Source organism: Canis lupus, chromosome 7, assembly GCF_011100685.1.
Source record: "Canis lupus familiaris isolate Mischka breed German Shepherd chromosome 7, alternate assembly UU_Cfam_GSD_1.0, whole genome shotgun sequence".
Taxonomy (NCBI): domain Eukaryota; kingdom Metazoa; phylum Chordata; class Mammalia; order Carnivora; family Canidae; genus Canis; species Canis lupus.
The window spans coordinates 66226744-66250404 of NC_049228.1; the positions used below are offsets into that span (position 1 = coordinate 66226744).

Here is a 23661-nt window from a genome sequence, read left to right on the forward strand (position 1 = left end):
CTGTAGGTCAATGTTCCACTTAAGATGTTACTTGGTGTTCTGTAGAAAGGAAGAAGAGAGACAGGAAGGGAGGGTAATACTCTTAAATGAAAAGTAAAGAATATTTATTTGACTCGAAAAATCAGCCTTTCAGAAAGCTGCCATATCTGAGAATGCAAGAACCTGATATAAAGAGGAACCTAAAGCATGAACACATTACATTTGATTAGAGCATTAGTGCAAAGGCAGCGTTACCTAACAGTTTCATTGCTATGTCACCTATTCAGTGATCAATGGGCTCTGTTCTGGATCTGTCCTATCCTTTCATAATATTGCCCTTATAAGGTTTATTTCTGTGTGTTTAACAAAATGAGTTTACCAACTAGTTTTGTTTTAAAGGGGGAAAAAAAAAAAACTATTTGTCAAATGATCATTATTCAGCAATTACCTGAAATAATTTTTGGTGTCCTACTTTAATCCATGCTTTCATTCTATCTTATAAACTATCACTACTCTGTAATGCACCATTTAAAAGTTTTCACTGTCCGTAAATTTGGGAAATGCTACACTGTAAGACTAACAAATAATTTGAACTTCTGTGAAGGATGAATAAAAAATATGAATCAGATTTTGATAAAAAATATAAATCAGACTTTCTGAAATGTCTTTATTTTAAAAACCTACACAGTTTCAATTTAATAAAAAATATTGCCATGAAACATCTAATTATACAGCAACAGAAATACAGTTAGAGGTTATCAAAAAATAAATTCACAATTTTAAAGTTGGAATACATACGCTTTTTTCAAATAAACAATTAAAATATTTTGTTTCAGATGGTTTTCCTTCTTAAACATTCCAGATACACATACTGAATCTTTTGAACTAGAACCAGACAACCTCTCAATGAGAAATAATTGCTTCTATTAACTTGAAAAAAATAACTCCAAACCATTCAATTACTGATTTAGTCACAAAACACTAAAAAAGCCAAAGAAATCATTGCTTTAAAATGTTTATCTTTTGAAAATGAAATCTACATCTGAATTATGAAGAGGAATAAACTTTATATAGAAAAATTGAGTCTTCCTAACTGGTTGACTGATTTTCTATCAAATTTATCCTATGGAGACTACTTTCACAATATCCTGAAAGACTGTGTTAAAATATGAAAAGGTTCTTTGGCCCTTTAGATAGAGGTACCTTAAATGTAAACAACTGTAATGACAGCCTTCTAGATGTGGGCACCTATGTCTTATGTTGAGTTGAAGATGTATGTCCTTGTTTTTCAAACACATGGTAATTTCCTTTCCAATAATAGGTTTGATATACTGAGATATGTTTTCAATACCTTAAAAATCAAAATTCATATGAATACTTTCAAAAGATCAGAGAAAAGCACTATATAATATTACAGTGTAAGTTTTATTAATGGTAAATGTTTGCACTTATTTTTAAAAGCTTAGCTCTTGCTAAGTGTTTTTTAACAAAAGCTAAATAAGCAAGAATCATTTGCCATACAGAAACTATATTCACGAGCAAGACTTTAATCAAGTGGGAGCTAAAAAACACTGGAAAAAATACAAAGCAAAACATTCCTATGTGTCATTTAAACTGCTTTCTATCACACTGAATATACTGTATTTAGGATGACAAGCATACTGAAATTAACAGAACAATTTTGTGGATTCAGGCTAAGTAAGACTAGCATTAAGAAGAACATGCAATCCATGATTTCCTTAAAAAAAATATTTTTAAACCAAATCACTTAATAAAAGATCTTTTGTTCATGAGGGGAAGACAATCTGTGTTTACCAAACAGACTCTCCTTTCATATTAAAATAGCAAACTGTATGAACCCTAGCTCTTCTTCCCAGATGCTACCTATACATGACTTTGCATAATGACTTATAGAATTACTTTTCTGGTAACAGTGTCATGGCCATAAATATCAGTTTAAAAAAAAAACAAATATCAAGTGCAAATCTAGAAAACTTCCTTTAAAGAATTACCCAAACCCAGCACACATGCAGTATTGCTATTAACACAAGCTAAGCAATACATCTTATAAACGTGTGTGTGATGATGCACCCACACTAAAGACAGTCTTCTAAAAAGTTTTAGTAGTGTTGCCAAGTTAATAATTCTTTCAAGGCACTGAAGAATTATGTAGATGGATTTTCCAAAATATAATTAACAATTGCTTAAACTGTTACAAAGCCCTGAGTCAGAACTTCCAATAGCTTCCTGAAATTATAGATTTCAGACAAAATGGCCTGTTTATTTTATAGAAAATTACATGACCATTTTGCATTTTGGAGGAAAGAAGTCACGTTTATGAAACAAAGTCATGTAGACTGTACAGGAAAAGCAAAAATATTCAGCAATATTACCTTTCTTACACATTTTGTAGATGTCAGTCATAACCTGTAGTTATGGATTTACACGCAAAATTGATGTGGCAAGTCACCCTTCCTGTACCTACTGCTTAAATCCTCAACAACATAAAAATTCCAAATTGAACCTTGGGTTCTCATCTCTTCCTTAGTCACAAAAAAGAATAAAAGCTGGAAAAGTAATACTCTGACAGAAAAGGAGGTAGAAAATGCCAATGTAGCAACTTATGATTTTAATTCATCAGCTCCACTAACTCGTTCATATTTTCACACTCTAGTTTCATCCTCTACTAACCATTTATTAGTAAACTGAGTCTCAATCTAAAGGGTTTTCCCCCTCACTATAGCAAAGCAATGTACACGAGACAGCATTAAATAGTTTTTCCTCAAATTTAATGTTTTAAAGAAGTACAACTGTGATTATTAATACTGCTATAGTTTTTTATATATGTGTGTATATATAAATGTTAAAGTTCCAAGGCTATTATATAATTATCAAGTAATATCAGTAAGCATTCCTATCATAATATTCAAGCAAATAAAATTAGGTTGTGTTTTTGAGAGGAAAAAAATATTTTGAGACTGTTTCAAGGAGACTTAAAGACAACTGACATTTTCAACAAGGCACACAGTCTGTGAAAATCTATTACCTTCCCAATTCACTACAAATTTAAAACTAATTCTAATGTTTAAAATGTGTTCCCCCTTCCTCTGGCTCTAAACGAAGTAACAAACCCTTCCAATTAACAGACATTTAATACCAACTCAAATTATGATTTATAACAGCTGGGAGGAAGGGAATAAATTCTGTCATCCCCCAAATCTTAGGAACTTAAGGTTGACCATGACTTTAAATCTTGCAAACACAATTAAGATAATTCAAGTTGTTTCTTGATTTACATTTAATGAAAACTCTATTCAACTGGGGGGAGGAGAGTTAATGGGTATGGAGTTTTAATTCTGCAAGGTGAGGAAGTTCTAGATAGCTGTTGAACAACATGAATATACTTAACACTATTGACCTATATACTTAAAGATAGTGAAGATGGTAAATTTCATGTTGCATCTCTACCACAATAAAAAAATACAAAAAATTCTATTCCAAAATCTCAATTTTTACACAAACTATTTTACTATATCATTTTAGACACTCTGACAGGATAGGTGCTTTTCCTTTGGACTTTTTTAAAGCCAGACATATTAAACCATATAGTTTACAAAGCAACTGTCAATTAAATGACATTAAAAACTGGTTGAAAGACCTGTTTTATTATTCAATCAAGTATATTCTCTCTGCTTACTGCTTTGATGAAATCTACATGATTTTCTCAAATCCCTTTTTTCTCTAAATTCAAACACTGACAGCAACTCCTTACTCTCTATCCTACCCCATCACTAAGTCTCTTAGTTTGTAAGTGTAAATAATTCCTAGCCGAAAAGGGTTCAATTCAAAATTTATAACAAACAAGAACATGACCCAGCAAGCTTTGAAATTCGAATTGGACAAATCTTAAGCAGCATGCATTTCATTTCAATATGCTAAAATGCTCTTACAGGCTAAAGCCATCAAAGATACAAATTTAAGAATGGTATTTTCAACGTCATTAATTAATTATATGTCTCAGTAACCAGCTGGTCAATTTGCAATGTATAAAATTACAAACATCTTGTCCAATTATGATTTGGCCAGCTAAGCTAAACATTTGTCTAATATACTATTCTTACACTAATACAAAATGATCTCTTGAAAAGCCTTTTTGCTCCCAACAAAATTAAATACATATATAGTATAAGCAGTATGAATGTTAAACTATGTGAACAAAAACGATTAGAATAGCACCATCTGGTTAAGTTGTGTATGTGTTTCAGGCAACAAAGCTGATAGTCTTAGAGTAGAGGAGAAAATGTGGTAGGACTGAAGGGGCAAAGAGGGAATCCAAATGCTACTTAATGACAACTCTTCTGAAACATTGGGAAGAAATGTTATCAGTACCTTTGGATCCCTTCTTGACTACAGATTTCTTCAAATGTACAACTGCTGCACTAGAGATTCTGTGTGTGCTAAGATCCTGATCATTTTTCAATGTTGTGTATCTAGCCTCTGAGGCCCAATAAATACTTTTTCGAACAAATGAATGCTATGTTTTTTTTTTGTTTTGTTTTGTTTTTTTTTAATGAGTCTAGGAAAAGTAAAAGCTCTTCTGAGGCACATGATAATGAGCTGATGAGAAGGAAACATACCTAACTGGGAAAGTGCTGCTGAGAGACATATAAGAGGTAGCATTTTCATAGTTAGAAGAAAGTCACTTAACTCAGTTCTTATCTTAATCTCACTCAAAAACACAAAATAAATTTAAAATAATTTTTCAGATGCTTGAAACACAAATAGAGAGACACCTATTCATTAAACAAATTTCAAAGTGGTACAAATATAGAAAATTCACAAGTACACAGCATTGTAATCATAGTGACCTTATGATTTTTTGTAATAGTTTATGTTATTGTATTTTTAATGTCGAAGATACAAACTAGTCTGGAAAAGGAAATTACCTTTTAGGGATGTAAGTTTAAGCACTGCAAGCTCCTAAGACAAAAAGGACTTAAGTAAAGTAGAGCTCTAGACCGTAAAATTCACTTGATGGCTGAACCATGCATGAGTCAGCCAGGTGTTCCCTCCTCTCCAACTGATCTAGTGGAAAAGAGATGGGCCGCCTATGGCATGGAAGAAAAAAAAAAAATCCTGACTTTTGCTATTTTCAAATCTAAAAGAAAATAGTCTGTTTCTTTAAGTGAACATCATGTCAGATGTTCTATCTTTCTGTAACTTTAAAATATGGCTTAAAAAATAGCCTCCGTGGCCCTTTATTAGATAACTGAATCCATATAAGTTTTCAAATTTAAAATTTATAAAAATTTTACTGTTCTAAATTCTAAGTTATTCAGCTAAACACAGATATGGAAGTACCAAGACTACAAAATCAGTCAGCAAAAGCTCACCACTGTTTTCATCAGGACTTGCAAAGGCAGCAGTCATTAAATTGCCAGGAATATTCTTAAATTGAGTTGTTGTAAAAAAACAAAACAAAACAAAACCAACCAAACAAAAAAAGAAAAAAAAAAAAAAAAGAAAGAACCAGAATCAAAGAACGGAAAAAAACACAAGATAGCTACATCCTTACGAATAAGCTTATACATAGTATATAGTAGACACCACTGTAAACAGGTGATATTTTTATAATCTAGCAGCAATGACCCCAAAACACTTATTTATATGTAGATTCATCCTAGATAAAGTAAGACTACTCATTCAGAGAGAAAAGATCAGATGCTCTAGAATCGGTTTGAGTTAAAAAAAACAACAAACTACAGATAATCAGACATATTTTTGTTAATGTCCTGGTCAATCTAAAGTAAGTATTTATTATTAGGTTACTTACTATGTCTTGGATACTACTGGCAATTTAACTAACATCCTCAATATGTAGGTATAAGGAGAGTGTTTTCTTTACAAGCCTTAGCAACTGAAAGAAAACAGAAGTAGGGCTTATGATGAAGGTAGAACCAGTAACACTGTCAGAATGAACAGATAAGGACAAGAAAAAGATTGCTGCCTTGGGACAATGCATTATCCTTCTCAGATCACTGTGGGTACTATTCAGTACATGAGAGAAGTTACATGGAACCTCAGAGACCCAAATAGGGCAACATTATTTCACTGGTCAGATCAAGCCTGGATAAGGAACCACAGGGAAAACTGAGGTATACTTTTCACAGACTTTTTTTTAAAGGCTGGGAAACAGAACAGTGTATAAATTAATATATATGAAAGGCAACTTTTAATGGTCAGTTAATAGGTACTCGTTTACTGGCCACTTCCCCCCACCTTAGTTCCCCAGTATGACTGCTTATTTTTCCTTTTCATGTCAATCATCTTGAAACTGGCAATTTGATTCAAGTTAAACAATTTTCCTTTTAAGTCTAGAAATGAGGCTAAATGCAAAGTCACTACTCTCATTTCATGCTTTCATTCAAAGAATTCAGAATCAATCATTTGCAGAACTTTTTTCTTAAAAAGATAATCCTCTCTTCAATATTAACCATGTAAAACCTGTATTATAATTTGTCACTTGATACATGTGACCTAATGGTTTGCCTTGCCCCATTCATTTGATGTATGACTGCTTTGAGTACCTATGTCAACCCACTGTGTAAAATCATGATTATTGAAGGATAGCTGATCATAAGGAACTACATTTGTTGAGGCCTAACAAATTTATAAACTAGAAGAAAAAATGCAACAAAAACCAAAAAACAGGAGATCCTTAAAGGATTTTTCCCTTAGAAGTGACAAGTAAATTGCCTATGAATTACATGGATTTGATGTTTCAAATTAAAAGAACCAAAAACAAAAAACACAACTTCAAACACTGTTTTATAGAGGTTTTTTGTTCTGGCACATTTACAGTCTAATTACACTCTAGAAAAAAAACTATGGTATTAAAAATCAATTCAATAGACCCTCCAACTAGCTTAATAGATTACTAAGAGCTCGTGACCAAATACTTCAGCTATGAAAACACACTGAGGTTCTTAATACAAAAGAATCCTTCGTTCAATAGCCTTGCGACAAATAGGACATTCACTCATTCGGTCTCCGCAGAGCTGGCATGTTCCATGGCCACATAGGAAAATCATATTCTTCAGCCGATCCAAACACACAGGGCACATGGTCTGGAATGTGAGATAACAAAGTAATAAATGCTGAAACATTTCATATTTTGAAACTGTAACATGTAACAACTTTGTAACATTTTCTTTTGTTGTTTCAATCTTTTGTCAGTCTAAAGTATAAAAACAAATTTTTTTAATTAAAAAATTTTAAATAGTTACAATGTCATCCCTATAAAATAGAAATATTGGTTGTACTGTCAGGACTATATCAAAGGCACTACAAATAAATACTATATAAAACAAAAAATGCCAATGCCAAAATCTACTAGGAAATGGATAAAAACAGCCACTTGCAGCCTAAGTCAGATTCCCCAACTCTGGGTACTATGCTATTCTTGTATGAAACTATGACCGTATTATCAGGACTACTGGAGAGAGAGGGAGCAATGTAGAGATGTCCGTAAAACCACAGGACATACACTATGATAGGATCTCAGCCCTATTGTCACTCCTACTTTAAAAACAAGGAAACTGGGACGCCTGGGTGGCTCCACGGCTGGGCACCTGCTTTCAGTTCAGGTCGTGATCCCAGGATCCAGGATTGAGTCCTGCATGGGGCTCCCTGCAAGGAGTGTGTTTCTCCCTCTGCCTATGTCTCTGCCTCTCTCTCTCAGTCTGTGTCTCTCATGAATAAATAAATCTTAAAAACAACAAAACAACAACAAAAAACACGAAACTGAGACTTCATGGGGCTAATAAACCCTTCCCCACAGCAGGCCACAATGTGAACTGGGGTCCTATGCCTCAGGGCTCTCACTCCAAAACATGCTTCACTGGATAATTTTCAATGTAGAACCCCCTTATGTTAAAAACCATAAGTCTTGGTTACATATTAATAAATGTAACCTCATGAACTCAGAATAATTACTAGAATGTTAGGTATACTTTTGTAAAAACACCCTAGGAAAGCTCATATATTCATTCACAAAAGAACATTTTATGCTTTATAAAAATATTTTACCTTAATATATCACAATACTTTGTTCTAAATTATACTTTTCCCCAAATAACACAGAAATGAAATAATTAAAAAAGGAGGTCTAGATTAATAAACTAGGCCTAAAGCCTACAAGAAAATGTAATGATCAACTTCAACAAAACCAGAGATCACTGTGGTGGGCAGGGGGAAAGAACTGTAATCTTTATTGTTAACCCCAGCCTTCTAGTGTATGTGCTGCTGAAGCGAGCACAAACCCCAGCCTTCTAAAGTAAATTTTCACACTTATCTAAAAGTTTGAGAAACAAAGCTGTAGAAAATTACATATTTTTTTATTTTAAAAAAGCCAAATGAAGCACTGGGTGTTATGCTATTATGTTGGCATACTGAACTCCAATAAAAAATACATACAAAATAAGTAAATAAATAAATATTCTGGGGGGGGAAAAAAGCCAAACGTGCCTTCTAGTGCCATTTAAATAGTTTCTTTTGCATTAAATTTTCACAAGTTATATACAGTTAATTAATAGCTCTTATTTCCAAAAGTAAACACATCTATGCAGCCTAGGTTAAGTTTCTTTGAGATTAATATATACTTATTACTACATGAAATTACACTGGAAAGATTGGAATAGAAATTTTGGAGAGAAATTGAAATAGAAAGATTGGAGATTTAAATTTTAAAAAGGATTATTTAGCTGCTTTGTCTTGGTAACCTTGAAGGATTCCCTGTAAGAAATCCCATCAATCCTCAGAAAATGAATCTTCTTGTGACTGTTTAAATATTTTAGTAATGAAATATGGTCATGAAGATTATTTACAGAAGACACTTCTTTGGAGTGCTAAACTTGGATAAAGGTAGAGCTGAATTTTTCAGGATCCATAGTAAGGCTCAGAAGCTGTCACTGTTCACTTTAAGAACAATTTTAATTCACAATTAGGGGATGAAATGCTTTTTTTGCAGAAGATATATTCAAAAATCAGGGATCCCTGCGTGGTGCAGCGGTTTAGCGCCTGCCTTTGGCCCAAGGCGCAATCCTGGAGACCCGGGATCGAATCCCACATCGGGCTCCCAGTGCATGGAGCCTGCTTCTCCCTCTGCCTGTGTCTCTGCCTCTCTTTCTCTCTCTGTGTGTGACTATCATAAATAAATAAAAATTTAAAAATTTTTTTTAAAAAATCAGTTTTACCTTCCAATAAGTGTCTTAGTGAAAAAGAAATGAGTTTCTAAGGAGCTTCAAGATTTTTGAAATGTTCTAATTTTATATTAGAATGAGCTAAATATGTTCCTATTTTTATGTTCCTACATAAGAACTGGAAAATCCATGTTTATCTTTACTTATTCATTACACAGTAAGTTTTACTGGTGCGAGATTTCAAAAGAAAACCTAGCTCAGTCACAGAGTTGTCATCTTTTCATATGAGTGTTTAAATTCCTAGTAAATATACATGTCTAATTCTAAATTACTGTATCTACCCATATTACTTATATCACAAGGGTCATTAGTTATCCTGACTCATTATTATGTCACTTTCTTATAAATTCAGTACGAGGACAAGAGAGATGATTAACAACTGTATGGCAACACTGATGTGATACCCAAACTAAAGAAATAATACCCTGTGCTTCTCAATTCTTTGGATCTGCTTTAATTGCTGGGACTAATGGTAAAGTGGGGACGGGGAGGCGGGGGACAGACTTTCTTACTATATATGTAAAAAGTTTTAACTAACTTCTTTATTTTACTGTTGCTGCTATTAAATATTGAGTAGATAAAAGAGTACATCTGTTGGCATGTATAAGTATGAAGAACAAGTTTAAAGGATAGAATGCTACCCTTTCTTTTGAAGCCTCTCCATACATCCTCGAATCTTTTCCATCTACCCCTCACTGATACCCACTATTCTAAATATTGCATTCTTCTTTCCTTTGCTTTTCTTTATGGGGTGGTGTGTGTGTGTGTGTGTGTGAGAGAGAGAGAGAGAGAGAGAGAGAGAGAGAGAATATATTTTCCTTTCTACTGAAGTATCACGTCTATACAGAAATGTGCACAAATCATAAACGTACAGCTTGATAACAGTTCACAAACTGATCAGATGTATGTAATCGGCACTTTATGTACCTCTCTATTGATTGAACACATCTGTACATTTTTTTTTACAAGTTTGCATCCCAAAACAATATCTTACTTACTTATACTATTATAATGACAAACTTTTCCAAAGTATTTTTAGTAATTTATATTCCCATCAGCAGTGTGTGAGTTATGCCTGCCTGCTATGTATTCTAACACTTTGTATTCTAACACTTTGTATTGACAATTTCTAACGCTGAGTTTTCCATGCTGTCCGGTAGGTGAGAAAAGGCACCTCACTGTAGTTTTAGTTTTCATTTCTTCTTCTTTTTTAATGTAAGTTCTATGCCCAAAGTGGGGCCTGGACTCACGACCCCAAGAGTCCTAACTGCTCTACTGAATGAGTCAGCCAGGTGCCCCAATTTTCATTTCTTGATTACTAATCTGGTTGAATACTTTTCATGTTTATTGGTCACCTGTGCATTTCTTCTTTTAGAAGTGCCTGATTAAATCTTCAAATCATAATACTTTTTGCAAATATTCAAATATATAACTGACATCCTAATATGAACCTCACTTACTACATAAACGTTAGTTTTACAGAAAAATATTAAATCCATTTCTTAGAATCATCATTTACCATAAAGAAATCATTATTACCTGCTCTTTAATGTCCTGTAACTGCTGCTGCAGCTTTTGCACATCAGCATTGACATTGGTATTATCCTTGTCCTTTTGTAACACTGGAATATTTCCACTTGCTATACAATAGGAGTAAAATATTTTAATGTTATGACTTTTTTGACACATCAATGAATTTTTTATTTCTAAAATTATTACTGCTTTATTAAAAACACAAGACTATTAATAAAATCCTCCTTAAAATTTTTTCTCATTCATGGACAATAAGATACATTCACATTATACTCCTTCATTTATAGTCTTCAGAAAGAAATAAATTTGCACATTATTCTCTATTTATATTTAATTCAGCTAGACAACAATCAACATACAGATGTTTGGGTTTTCCGAGGCTCTACTTGGTTCCTTTGGCAAGCTCACAAATACATTTTATGCTTGTTTTCTCTGTTCTCATGTTGTACACAAACCCAAGGATGGAGGCAACACAACATTTTTAAGCCAGTTTTGGCAGCAGTAATTATAAAGTCTGTTAGATGACGTTTATGAGAACACACAAAAACCTAGGCTTCTTCCTTTATGCCCAACCCTCCTTGCTATTGATTGGAGAAGAGGAACTCCATGCAAGGAAAGCTGTGACCATCAGTGGGTCTGCTAAATGGAGGGAAATTTGTTTTTCCAACTTGTTTTTTGTTTTGTTTCCAACTTTTATTACTCTCTAGATTTTTACTTTTTTAACTCTAGTTAATTTGTCCCTGGGATTTTTATTCAACTCTACTGGTGATAAAGACCAAAAGCCCTGAGCAAAAGTGGTTACACTAAAGTTATTCCTCATGTGTACACAGAACAAAGAAATCAAAGATATAACCCAAGCTTGTATCCAGAGCAAAGTTGAAAAATACTTTATACAGCTGTTGTATTAAAATGTTGAAAGTAAATAATTTACTTTTCACCTTTCTACTTCTTGAGTTATACTTCAGTATATGTACAGTTACTCTGTCCCAAATAAACACTATACAGAATACTGACATGCACTAGGTAAAACCTGCTACACAAAGGAATGATGTGTTAATACTTGTGTAACTGAAAAAAAAATTGTAATATGCTGTTCTGCCAAGATATACTAAATTTAATCCTAAAAGAGCATATTTTCTTTAAGCAAGAATACAATGATTTTCTTTATATCATATATGGAAAGTTTCTTAAAAAATAAATGCTTATAGTTCTATGATCATAATGCAAGTTAGAAAAATATAATTTCAAGTTTCCTGTAACAAGAGCAAAACCCCACCCGTTCCTCTGTAGATTCAGGTCACATACCTTGTGCTTTACAAGGCAACAGTGTACTACACGTAAGACAAATGTTCATGGAAGTTCCAAACAGAAGGAAGTAAAAAAAAGCTCAAGAGAATACACTTACAGATGTCATCAGTGGCATCTTCTGAACTTTTCCCTCCACAACACATAATGAAAGGCACTCTTCGTTCAACTACTGCCCGACACTGCACACACTTTTTCATCAGGCTAGCACAGTCTGGAAAATAACAATAGGATACTTCTTATAAGAGACAAAACAAATAAGAGGGTCGCCTTTCTCTGCTCATTTTTGTAACTCAAATTTCACACTGAGATAAACATTAAACAAATTCTATGCATACACGATTCTACCTTTGTAAAATGTTATCAACCTATGAATGTATATTCTCCATAGGCAACCTCTAGAAGAGAGAAGCCCACTGTTACGAAAATAATGTCATTTTCTAATACATTAGAATAAATTGTTAAAGAGATTTTTGTGTTTTCTTAAATAAAATATTTCAAGATCTTAAGGTTGAAAATAAAGGAGGGAGATAATTTTCTTAAGTTTTAAGTAATAAAGAACTATAAAATTGCTCACATTATTTTCTAAACATACTTTCTATTATGAATAGCTTGTCTCTAAAACTCCTAAAATATGTTGAAGAATTCTCTTCCTTCTCTATCAAGTTGATGTAATCTAATAAGGAAATGGTTTAATAATTATTTTTTAATGTAGCAATCAAGAACATATAAAAAAATGTGTCAGAATGGACTTTCTGATATTTATATATCAGAGGAATGCTCTCTCATTCCAAAAAAGAAATACCTAGGTACAATTACAGGTTGTGGATTGTTAATTCTACATCTAAAGTTGCTAATTACTAAATAACATATAGTGCTTCAATATATCCTTTCCCATTAGCATTTACTATAGAAGTATACTCCTTAGTCTATGTACCAAGTGTTTTTATCATTTAAAAAACATGGAAGGATCCCTGGGTGGCGCAGCGGTTTGGCGCCTGCCTTTGGCTCAGGGCGTGATCCTGGAGACCCGGGATCGAATCCCACATCGGGCTCCTGGTGCATGGAGCCTGCTTCTCCCTCTGCCTGTGTCTCTGCCTCTCTCTCTCTCTCTGTGACTATCATAAATAAATAAAAATTAAAAAAATAAATAAATAAATAAAAAACATGGAAAATATAGGACAACCGTGACAGGTATCTAGGGATAATTTATGAACAAACACTAAACTTTAATAAGGCACAAAACCACCGACATGGACAAGATAAGGCATATACTCCTACTAGTGTTTAGGACAGACAAGGAATATCAAGGTTGATCTCATGTCAAGGACTAAACAGAGATGGGTCTGATGCTGGCTTATGCATGATGCACTAGGTAGGAGTAGAAATCTCATTTGAGATTTGTCTTCAATCTGAAGGCAGATTTTTTTCTTAAATTTAAAGGATTAATTTAAATGCCTCAATACATAATCACAATTATCTCAAATTCTTTTAACTATTAAGTTAGGTGGTTATATTTCTTCTATAAAATGTTTCTTCCTAAAAAAAAAAAAAAAAACTGTTTCTTCCTTCTGTCCAAAACAAATACAACCTCTCCTTCCTCTGTCCTGTCAAGGACATTTTATACTCTTCAAGGTTCCAATATTCTGCTTAACATTATTGGGATGGAAGTAATGGACTAAGTGCTTCACTGTACATTCCTAGAAAGAGGGGCATTTTCCACCTCAATTTTATCTTCCCAAGCAAATAAATGTTTAACAATGTGTCTGTACAATGGAGAAAACAATCTACTTCTTACAGTTTTTCTGAAGATCAATGAGGAAACACTAAAAGAGATTAAAATATCTGGTACAAGGGATGCCTGGGTGGCTTAGTTGGTTAAGGGTCTGACTCTTGATTTCGGCTCAGGTGATGATCTCAGGGTGATGAGATCGAGCCCCACACTAGGATCCATGCTGGGTGTGGAGCCTGCTTAAGATTCTCTCTCTCCTTCTGCCCCTCCCTGGACATTCATGCTCTCTTAAAAAAAAAAAAAAAAATGTCTAGAGGCGCCTGGGTGGCTCAGTCAGTTAAGTATCCGCTTTTATCTCAGGTCATGATCCCAGGGTTCTAGATTGAGACCCACATCGGGCCCTCTGATCAGTGGGGAGCCTTTCTCCCTCCCCTGCTCCACCTGCTTATTCACTTTCTTTCTGTCAAATAAATAAGTAAAATCTTTATTAAAAAATGTCTGGTAAGAGTTCAGAACTTAATAAAAGCTGCTACTCTTGTTACATGTAAATACAAAGACAATGTAAAATCTTTGGGAAACTTCCAGGGAAAGTACTGCAGTAAGGCTTGAAAATATTATCAACTACTCATTATAACCAGCTTTTTAATTCTCTGTAGGTCTCACTCAGGTCCATGACAAGGGCCAGCAAACTATAGCCTACAAACCAAACCCAACCAGGTGCTTGTTTTTGCTAATTTTTTTTTTCAGGAGGCTCCACACCCAAAGTACAGCCCTAGGCACAGGGGCTTGAACTTACAACCCTGAGATCAAGACCTGAGCTGATATTAAGAGTCAGATGCTTACATGATTAACAGACTGAGCCATCCAGGCACCCCTACCCCATGCCTGTTTTGTAAGTAAAGTTTTAATGAAAAGCAGTCCCGCCTTTCATTGACATGTTGTCTACGGTTGTCTTTGCACTGTGACAGCAGAGTTAAATAACAGGAAAGAGTTAAGTGGGGTGCCTAGGTGGCTCAGTGGCTGAACATCTGCCTTTGGCTCAGGGCCTTGGCTCAGGGTGTGATCCCAGAGCCCAGGATGGAGTCCCGCATCAAGCCCCCCACAGAGAGCCTGCTTCTCTCTCTGCCTACGTCTCTGCTTCTCTCTGTGTGTCTCTCATGAATAAAATCTTAAAACAAAAACAAAAACAAAAAAAAGACAAAGAAAGAGGCAAATGTTGAACAGTACATGAATTTGAAAAGAACAAGAGGAGATATAAAAAGCAAAGGCCTAAGAGATATTTTAAAACATTACTTGAACTTTTAATATATTCTCCCAAAGAGACCTATCAGCTCTTCTGACATAAAGATGAAGAAAGGTTAACAAGGCCAGACATTATAGCCCCAAATAGTTGCTATAGGTGATTCAGTAGGAGGGGGAAGTTGCAGAAGAGGCAATATCACGGTGAAGATAAATGAAGATGTGCTACTTTATATGTGAAAAGGGCTAGACTAAAGGTTTCAAAATTCATTTTTGGAAATAAATTTCTATTGTGTATGAGAAGAATCATCTTGTGCTGATTTATATGAAATCAAAATGTGAGTCGGTAGAACAAGGAGAGACATAGGTGACATTATACATATAGTACAGAGGAAGAGACGGAAGGTACTAGAGAGGCCCACCAATGTTTTATATTCATGGGTTATTTTTTTTTTTAATTTTTATTTATTTATGATAGTCACAGAGAGAGAGAGAGAGAGGCAGAGACACAGGCAGAGGGAGAAGCAGGCTCCATGCACCGGGAGCCTGACGTGGGATTCGATCCCGGGTCTCCAGGATCGCGCCCTGGGCCAAAGGCAGGCGCTAAACCACTGCGCCACCCAGGGATCCCATATTCATGGGTTATTTAAAAAAAAAAAAACCTCCAAGTTATAATTTGTTTCATTTTCTATTTTTATAAAAACATTGAGTAAGTTTTGTGTAGGCTACTTACTCTCACAAGCACACATGTGTCCACAAGGTTGAAAAAGAACAGCTGCTTTCTTGTCAGAGCATACCACACATTCTTCAATCTACAAAAAAGACATTATACCACAAGTGTGAACATCTACAGATAAATCTCATAACTCTAACAGTGCATTTTGTATCCAAGTGTATTTCCTCTATAAGGCAGCAATCTCAGCACAGGAAACAATATGCATTCCTCCTCTGTCCTCTACTCTCTTGGTTACTCATCTTTCCACCTTTATATACCCTGGCCCTTCACAGGTCCTATGTCAATGTTGATCTCGCTCTGTCCCAAAGAATGATAAAGAAAACTTCGTTTCCTTTGTGGTCAGAAAGACCAGAAAAGACTTTAATTAAACAAAACAAAACAAAACAAAACAAACACTATTTTGACATAAAAATTAAAAAAACAAATAAAGAAGTATAAAAATAAATATAAGATAAGCTAGATTTCTAATATTAATAAAAAAACCCAGCCAGATTCACAGAATGCTAGATCCCAAGTGGTATTTTTCTGTCTATCTACATCTGAGGAACTTTTCCGGGACTTGGTCAGTTCCCCCATGCTGGTGGGAGATCATGGCTTTAGGCTGCTCTTTCTACCTAATCTCTGAAGCCACAAGTCTTACATAACCTGTTCAGAATTTCCCTCAATTTTACCTCCTCTTCATCTCCACTTCATCTGAGTGTTGAGTGCATAGCTATTTCTTAATCTTGGCTCTTGGCTTTTCTCACCCCCATCCTGTCCCACTGCCCTTGCTTCACATCCATCTGTCACCTGTTCTCCTTCTTTCTGATACACACTGACATTCACATTCACCCATATCTTGCACCATTTAATATTACTGTCCAAAAAGGATCACTCACCTATCACTTCACCTAAATATTGCATACATGCTCTTTCTATGGGCTTTCGTAACTTATATCTTGCATGTACATAGAATTTCTGTAGCTGAATAACAGGAGAAAACCGTAAGACGTGGCTTGTTGAGATCTTTGTATTCCTGGATTCAAATTGCAGCTCCAATAATAACAAATTATCTAAAACATTGTTGGGCCACAGCTCTTTTTATCTGAATGATAAAGAATAACCTTTCTTCATGGGATAGTAAAGGATAAATGAGATATTATGTGTGGAGTGTTTATTTCAAAATCAAACATAAAATCAGTGTCCAATGCATAATTCTCTTCTCCTCTCTATATAATGATGTGCTATTTCTTTAAAAGATTTCCTTTTTTTTCTTTAAAAGATTTCCAATGCAATTGTTTATACATCTCAATTGTTTTTTTGTTTTTTTTTTTTTTTTAATTTTTACTTATTTATGATAGTCACAGAGAGAGAGAGAGAGAGAGAGGCAGAGACACAGGCAGAGGGAGAAGCAGGCTCCATGCACCGGGAGCCCGATGTGGGATTCGATCCCGGGTCTCCAGGATCGCGCCCTGGGCCAAAGGCAGGCGCTAAACCGCTGCGCCACCCAGGGATCCCTATACATCTCAATTGTAAATAAAGAGTTTAAAATAATCTAGCAAATTGATTTAAACAGTCATTTACTTACCAAATCCCCTAATAAATATGAAGAAAATCTTTGTAGCCTTAGCTTTTTTCCCCTTTGAATTTTTTCCTCAGGTTATTTTTTTCCCCCTCAGGTTATATTCCCAGGAATGGAATTACTAAGTAAAGTATGTTTATTATAATGGCTCATAAATATTGTCAGGACAGTCCTTCAAAAACATGAACCCATTTAGTAAGCCTCCAGCAGTGTTTAAGAGAGTGCCCATTTTCCACTTTCCTAGCTAGCATTTTTTAAATTTCACTTATGCTAATTTGATAGGAATGGTTAATGGTAATTCATAATTTTTTATTTATATTTCTTTAATTGCTAAAGTGATGAGGCTTGTTTATTCCCCCTTCCTCTCTAAATACTAGTTTTGTAATTTGTTTCATCTTTAATGAAGATGTTCATTATCCTTTAACCACTTGGGGTCACTATTTCTTTATATCCAAAGGCTCTGCAGCTAACCTGTCAGATCTATTTGGTGGGTATATTACTTTTTCTACTTTTCTACAGGTTTGAAAATTTCATCATTTGAAAGTCAATGTAACAGCCCCCTAATTCTTGGAATTCAGAAGTGGTCTAAAAAGGAATGACAGCATATTCCTCCCTCTCTAGCTCTCTGTTGCATCAATCTTCCTTCTGTAGACACTTCTAAATTATGTCTGTGTATCATCACACAGGGGAAAGAACAAGGACTTAAGAATCAAGAGACCTGGGCAGCCCTGGTGGCGCAGCGGTTTAACGCCGCCTGCAGCCCGGGGTGTGATCCTGGAGACCTGGGATCGAGTCCCACATAGGGTTCCCTGCATGGGGCCTGCTTCTCCCTCTGCCTGTGTCTCTTGCCTCTCTCTCTCTCTTTCTATGTCTCTATGACTAAATAAATTTTTAAAAAATCTAAAAAGAAAAAAAAGAAAGAATCAAGAGACCTGCATTTAATATTCTGGGTATGCTTCTCTGAGCTTCAGTTTTTTTCAACTGTGAATCCTAGAGCTGGACTAGATGACCAGTAAGGGTTATTCTGTATCTAAGACTTTGCTGCTGGCAGGCAATGTGGGGCTCTCAACTCATTTTACATCTCTCTTAAAGTACCTACAACATCCTATATGGCAGAGTAGCTTTTAATCTAAGTCATAGTTTACCAGCAGATTACATATTTTTAAGAAGGGAATTATATACACTTCGCTCTTGACTATAAAGCAAGTGCTCAATAAAGATTTGTTGAAATAACACTTAATCTACACAAAAAGTTTCAAGTGCAACAGCAGATTATACAGATCTAAAAATAAGAGAATGGCTGAAATTCATTCTGATGCAGTCCTAAACTGTTGTTTAGTGAGCAGGTAACTAAATCAAATTGTAAGTACCAAGTAGAATGATCTTCATCAATTAAGTACAGATGACACAGATATAACACACATAAAATGCCAACAGAGTACCTGCAGACAGTTAAGTGCTGTGAGTTCACCCTTCCCACCTTTACAAAGGGACTCAGCAGCTATGTGCCTAATGCTGCTACTCCAGGATCTCCTATCCAAAAATAACTTCCCTGTACTTTTTCTGGTGCCAAAAATTCTTCTTCTGGATCATAGAAAACATCCAGTCTTAGAAGGTTCCCTATGAAAATGTAAAAAGCCCTGGCAACGTAATACCTTTTAAGTCACTGTCAACTAATTCATTATAAGAATTAATGCTAGCTCCTTTCTAATTAATGAAGGTAAATGAATAGCTTAAGAAACATCAGGGGAAAATGAAGCAAATAAAAAGAAAGGAATAAAAAAAAGAGTATAAACTTCATAAGTGAAACCAAAGAAAACCAAACATATCTTCCGGTTTAAACTACTCACCTTAAAAGAAATCATTTGTAAGAAACTTAAATCTCATTTTACCCACACATACGAAAAAACTAAAAGGAAAATCAATTATTTCAGTACAAACCAAATGGGTAAGACGGTACAGTTATGATAAAGCACTGAGTTACACAGAAAAAGAATGAAACCGGAAACCCAGAAAATACTACTTCTCAAAAAGCAGAGTCAGACAAGATCAAAAGTTCAGAGTGGATACAGAATTGGCTTTCATTAACAACAGGATGATCAGACTTTATTTGCCTCTTGGTAGGACACAATACAAAGTGAGTAGCATCATCCGTGAGAATTTCTTGCCAAATTCTTTAAGCTGACTCTAAACAAGACATTAGATCTAACTTCCAATTTACAGGAAACACAGAGGAAAAAGAAACAAACAACACCATGATAAAACAAATCCAAAATGTGTGACATTTTACCAAACGACAACAGAACAACTGGTCAAATATGAGTCCATGTACTCAAAATAACTACAATAAAAAATGGAATTAAGTACATCTTTAGGTTATAAGAGCCTTTGACAGCAAAAGAGTAGATCAATTTTATTTTTAACTTCTATAGTTTACACTTAAATAAGGAAACTCAAAACTGTTCTCTTGATAAATATATAAATTATACATTCTTGTATTTAAATCATTCTTAGAAAGAATGAAATTTAATATATGGCATCATATAATCTTATTTATAGTCTCAAAGAACTTCATAAAATGATAAAATATTGTATTAAAAATATATTACCTTTGTCCTGGACTGAACTTGTTCTTTACAGATGAGGCATTTCTTGACTCGTGGAGAACATAAAGAACAGGTAGCAATATGTCCACATGGGCCAAAAAGAGTATCTCTCTTCATATCTGAACACACCATGCACTCTTCCAAAGTTTCAGAATCATTACTAATCATAGAAGGACTTCGAGAACCCACCTGGCCACTAATAAAAGAAAATATTTATAATCAATCCTATCAGAATATTTATATTAATTAAAATGCTTTTAAAAAAATCGGCAGCATCATTAGTATACATAAAACAGCTTTAGTTATGTTAAAAAAATTAAGCTGTAACATCCATATAAGAAATAGTATATGCTATATTTTTCTATTTATATACACCTCTGCATCTTTATGTACTTCTAATACTATTCAAATTTTAAACTGAATAGCTCACCCAATGGAAAAGGGTGAATCTTCTTCTAACAGAGAAATCAAAAACATTACTCACAAAAAAATTGACATAAACACAGTTTCACTCAGAATCTGTTTTATCTATAACAGACCCAGCAGAGAAGGGCAGAGAAATAAAACAAAAATTCTAGCTAGAGCCCACATTAGTTTCCTTAACTACAGGCAGAATGAAGCATCATCAAAGTCCATAACTGACATGCACTGTGGAAAACATGTCATTGCAGCTGCTGTTCAGACATTTCTCTAAATGTATCCTTGGGGAGCAGAAAACTCTACTATGGAAAGACAGAACTCATCTATAAATAAATAGATACAAGACACAGAAGTACATATATAAGACCAACTACAGCTATAAAAAGGGGATACGATTTTACGATTTCTACCACAATCTTCAGAAACTCACGAATACCCATGCATGCACACGCAAAGGGACTTTATCTTATACACCGGTTAGTTATTACTGCAGAAATTATAGTGGATTCTATATTTTTTGATGCACACTGACATTTTGTAATAGGATTTTATGTTCCTTAAGGATACACTTAGAGAAATACATATACCTCATTATGTTAATTTTCCCATTAACACAGCTCTATGTATGGATTCCAAAGAGAAGCCATTTATCACTATACCCAAATTATAAAAGAGGCAAGAAACACAAGATTAAAGGACAACTACTGAAATGTTCAGTGACAAGAACCAAGTAGAAAGGGCAATAATAGATACACAGTACCATTTAGATTAAAAAAAAAAATGTAACGAAATATACATCTTTGTATGTCTACAGTATCTCATAAGAAAATCAGTTGCATTATAAATAACTAAAATCACTGATATATTTTACTTTTAGAAAAGAAGACAAGTATGAAATCATTTTTAGAGACAACTCTATGAGGAATTGGTTCTTTCTTTCTTTTTTTTTTTAATTTCTTTTTATTGAGTTCAATTTGCCAACATATAGCATTACACCCAGTGCTCATCCCATCAAGTGCCCCCCTCAGGAATTGGTTCTTTCATGTGTTCATTCTTTCAAATTCTTTCAATCCTTCAGTGATACTTAAGTGAATACCTGTCAGGCAATGTGCAGTGTGCTAGAATTACTAAATTATCACAGGGTTTTTGTAAGATACACCTTACTGGTAAGCATGTAAAAAAGTCTATTAAAAGTTTTAAATACATCTAACATTAATCACAGCAACTTCACTAGTAAGGCTTTTTCTTATAAATTCCTCTAATATGTAGGAGTACTGGAAGATCAAACTGGTTTAGAAAAGTTTCTTAGCATTTATTATGCATAAAACATCATATTCAGTAATGTAGAAAATACCACATAAGAGACATAGTGCCTGTAGGAAAATTTTTAAGGAAGAAAGTGTCAACACAAAGATGATGAGCAAAGACAAAGACATTTTCAAGTAATCAAGTCCTCCATTATGAAACCACATGGTACTTTATACAGAGAGAATATTTTTATGATAATAAATGATACAAACCTGACTTTTTCCTTATGACACTTTGCCAGTGCTTTGCAGAGACTTGGATCAGGACAGAGATCAAGCGGCGATTGACCTTTCTTATTTCGAATGCTAAGATCAGCACCATTGGCAGCCAAAAAACAGGCAATAGACGCTGCACTCTTCTTCTCTGCCCCCTGGGTACCAAGTCCCATTATTAACTGAAATCAAATGAAAAGAGTCATGATTTTCTCCTTGAGAATCAATTCTCACCACCAAATATGTGTGTGCATGTATTATACAAAATAGACACATTATTATACAAAAATACATGTCTGGAAAGAACTAATGGCTTACGCAGATATGGTGGGCCTTTATGAGTTGCAGTCCTAATATCTATTCCCCTCTTCACTCCAGTTTTCTCAGGTATATAGCTTGAGAACTCTCTAGTTTTACAGGTGGACCAAAAAAGGCTAAGGCCAGTCAGATATCCACCTCATCTATGTGATTAGTTCAGGGATGACAAAATCAGGTCAATTAGGCCAATAAGACCCTAGAACAGGACTTCTGATGGACATATTGAGGAAATAGTAGTCCCTTCTCTCTCTCTCTCTCTATTTATTTATTCATTCATGAGACACACACACACACAGAGGCAAAGACATAGGCAGAGGGAGAAGCAGGCTTCCTGCAAGGAGCCCAATGTGGAACTTGATCCCAGGACCCCGTGATCATATCCTGAGCTGAAGGCAGATGCTCAACTGCTGAGCCACCCAGGCATCCCAGTAGTCCCTTCTCTACTCAATTTAGCTCTGGAGGTGCTAATAACGAACATGAAATAGTAAGAGGAGAGATGAGAGAGAAATGAGGCTTAGTTCCTTGGTTCCAATACCAAGGAACTGAGCCAAGAAATGGAAGAGGAAATAAAGCAGGTTCTGATGTCATATGAGCTACTGATTCAAACATGTTCTCAAACATCCATAGAGCATCTACAATGGACCAACTACTACTTTTAGCACTTTCTATGAATTCACTCATTTAATCTTTACAATAACTATATGGAGGTAATTATTCCACTCCCTTATAAAATGAGAAAGGAGGCACACAGGAGTTAAGAGAATTTACCAATGGTTATATAGAAAGGCAGCAATTCTAAAACACCTTGGTCTCAGAGCCCCTTCACATTCTTAAAAATGATTCTAAAATTCACATTGAAAGGTGAAAGACTTAGAATACTCAAATGACCTTGAAAAAGGAGAAAAAAGTTGGAGGACTTTTACCTGAATTGAATGATTATTATAAAGCTAAAGTAATAAAGACAGAGGGTTGGTATCACATAGTTAAAGACACAGATTAAAAGAATACAGGATCCAGGAAGGCTCACATATACGGTTAACTGATTTGTAATAAAGGCACAACAGGCAACTCAGTAGAAAAGGTCTTTTCAACAAATGGTGGTCAAATAACTGGAATATCCATAAGACAAAAAATGAACTCGTATTCATACTTCATACCATATATAAAAATTAAATGAGGGACGCCTGGGTGGCTCAGTGGTTTAGTGTCTGCCTTTGGCTTAAGGTGTGATCCTGGGGTCCTGGAATCAAGTCCCACATCGGGTTTCCTGCATGGAGCCTGCTTCTCCCTCTGCCTGTGTCTCTACCTCTCTCTCTCTGTCTTTCATGAGTAAATGAAATAAAATAAAAATTAACTCCGAATGAAACACAGTCTGATGTTAAGACCTAAATGTGAGACAGAATCCAACAAAATGCTAGAGAACACAGGTAGCAAACTCTTTGATCTCGGCCA

The 23661-nt window shown here is 34.7% G+C and overlaps 1 protein-coding gene across 1 annotated transcript in view; it reads right to left on the bottom strand.

The window, feature by feature from the left end:
• Positions 1-632: 632 nt before the first annotated feature.
• Positions 633-23661, bottom strand: part of MIB1 (MIB E3 ubiquitin protein ligase 1) — a 136886-nt gene continuing 113857 nt past the window's right edge. The window contains exons 16-21 of the mRNA XM_038543674.1: positions 21892-22073; positions 19955-20147; positions 15782-15860; positions 12178-12291; positions 10779-10879; positions 633-7106 (exon numbers count right to left, since the gene is read on the bottom strand). Coding sequence (XP_038399602.1) covers positions 6966-7106; positions 10779-10879; positions 12178-12291; positions 15782-15860; positions 19955-20147; positions 21892-22073 — 810 coding nt within the window. The 3' untranslated portion in view covers positions 633-6965. The remainder of the gene's footprint in view (positions 7107-10778; positions 10880-12177; positions 12292-15781; positions 15861-19954; positions 20148-21891; positions 22074-23661) is intronic.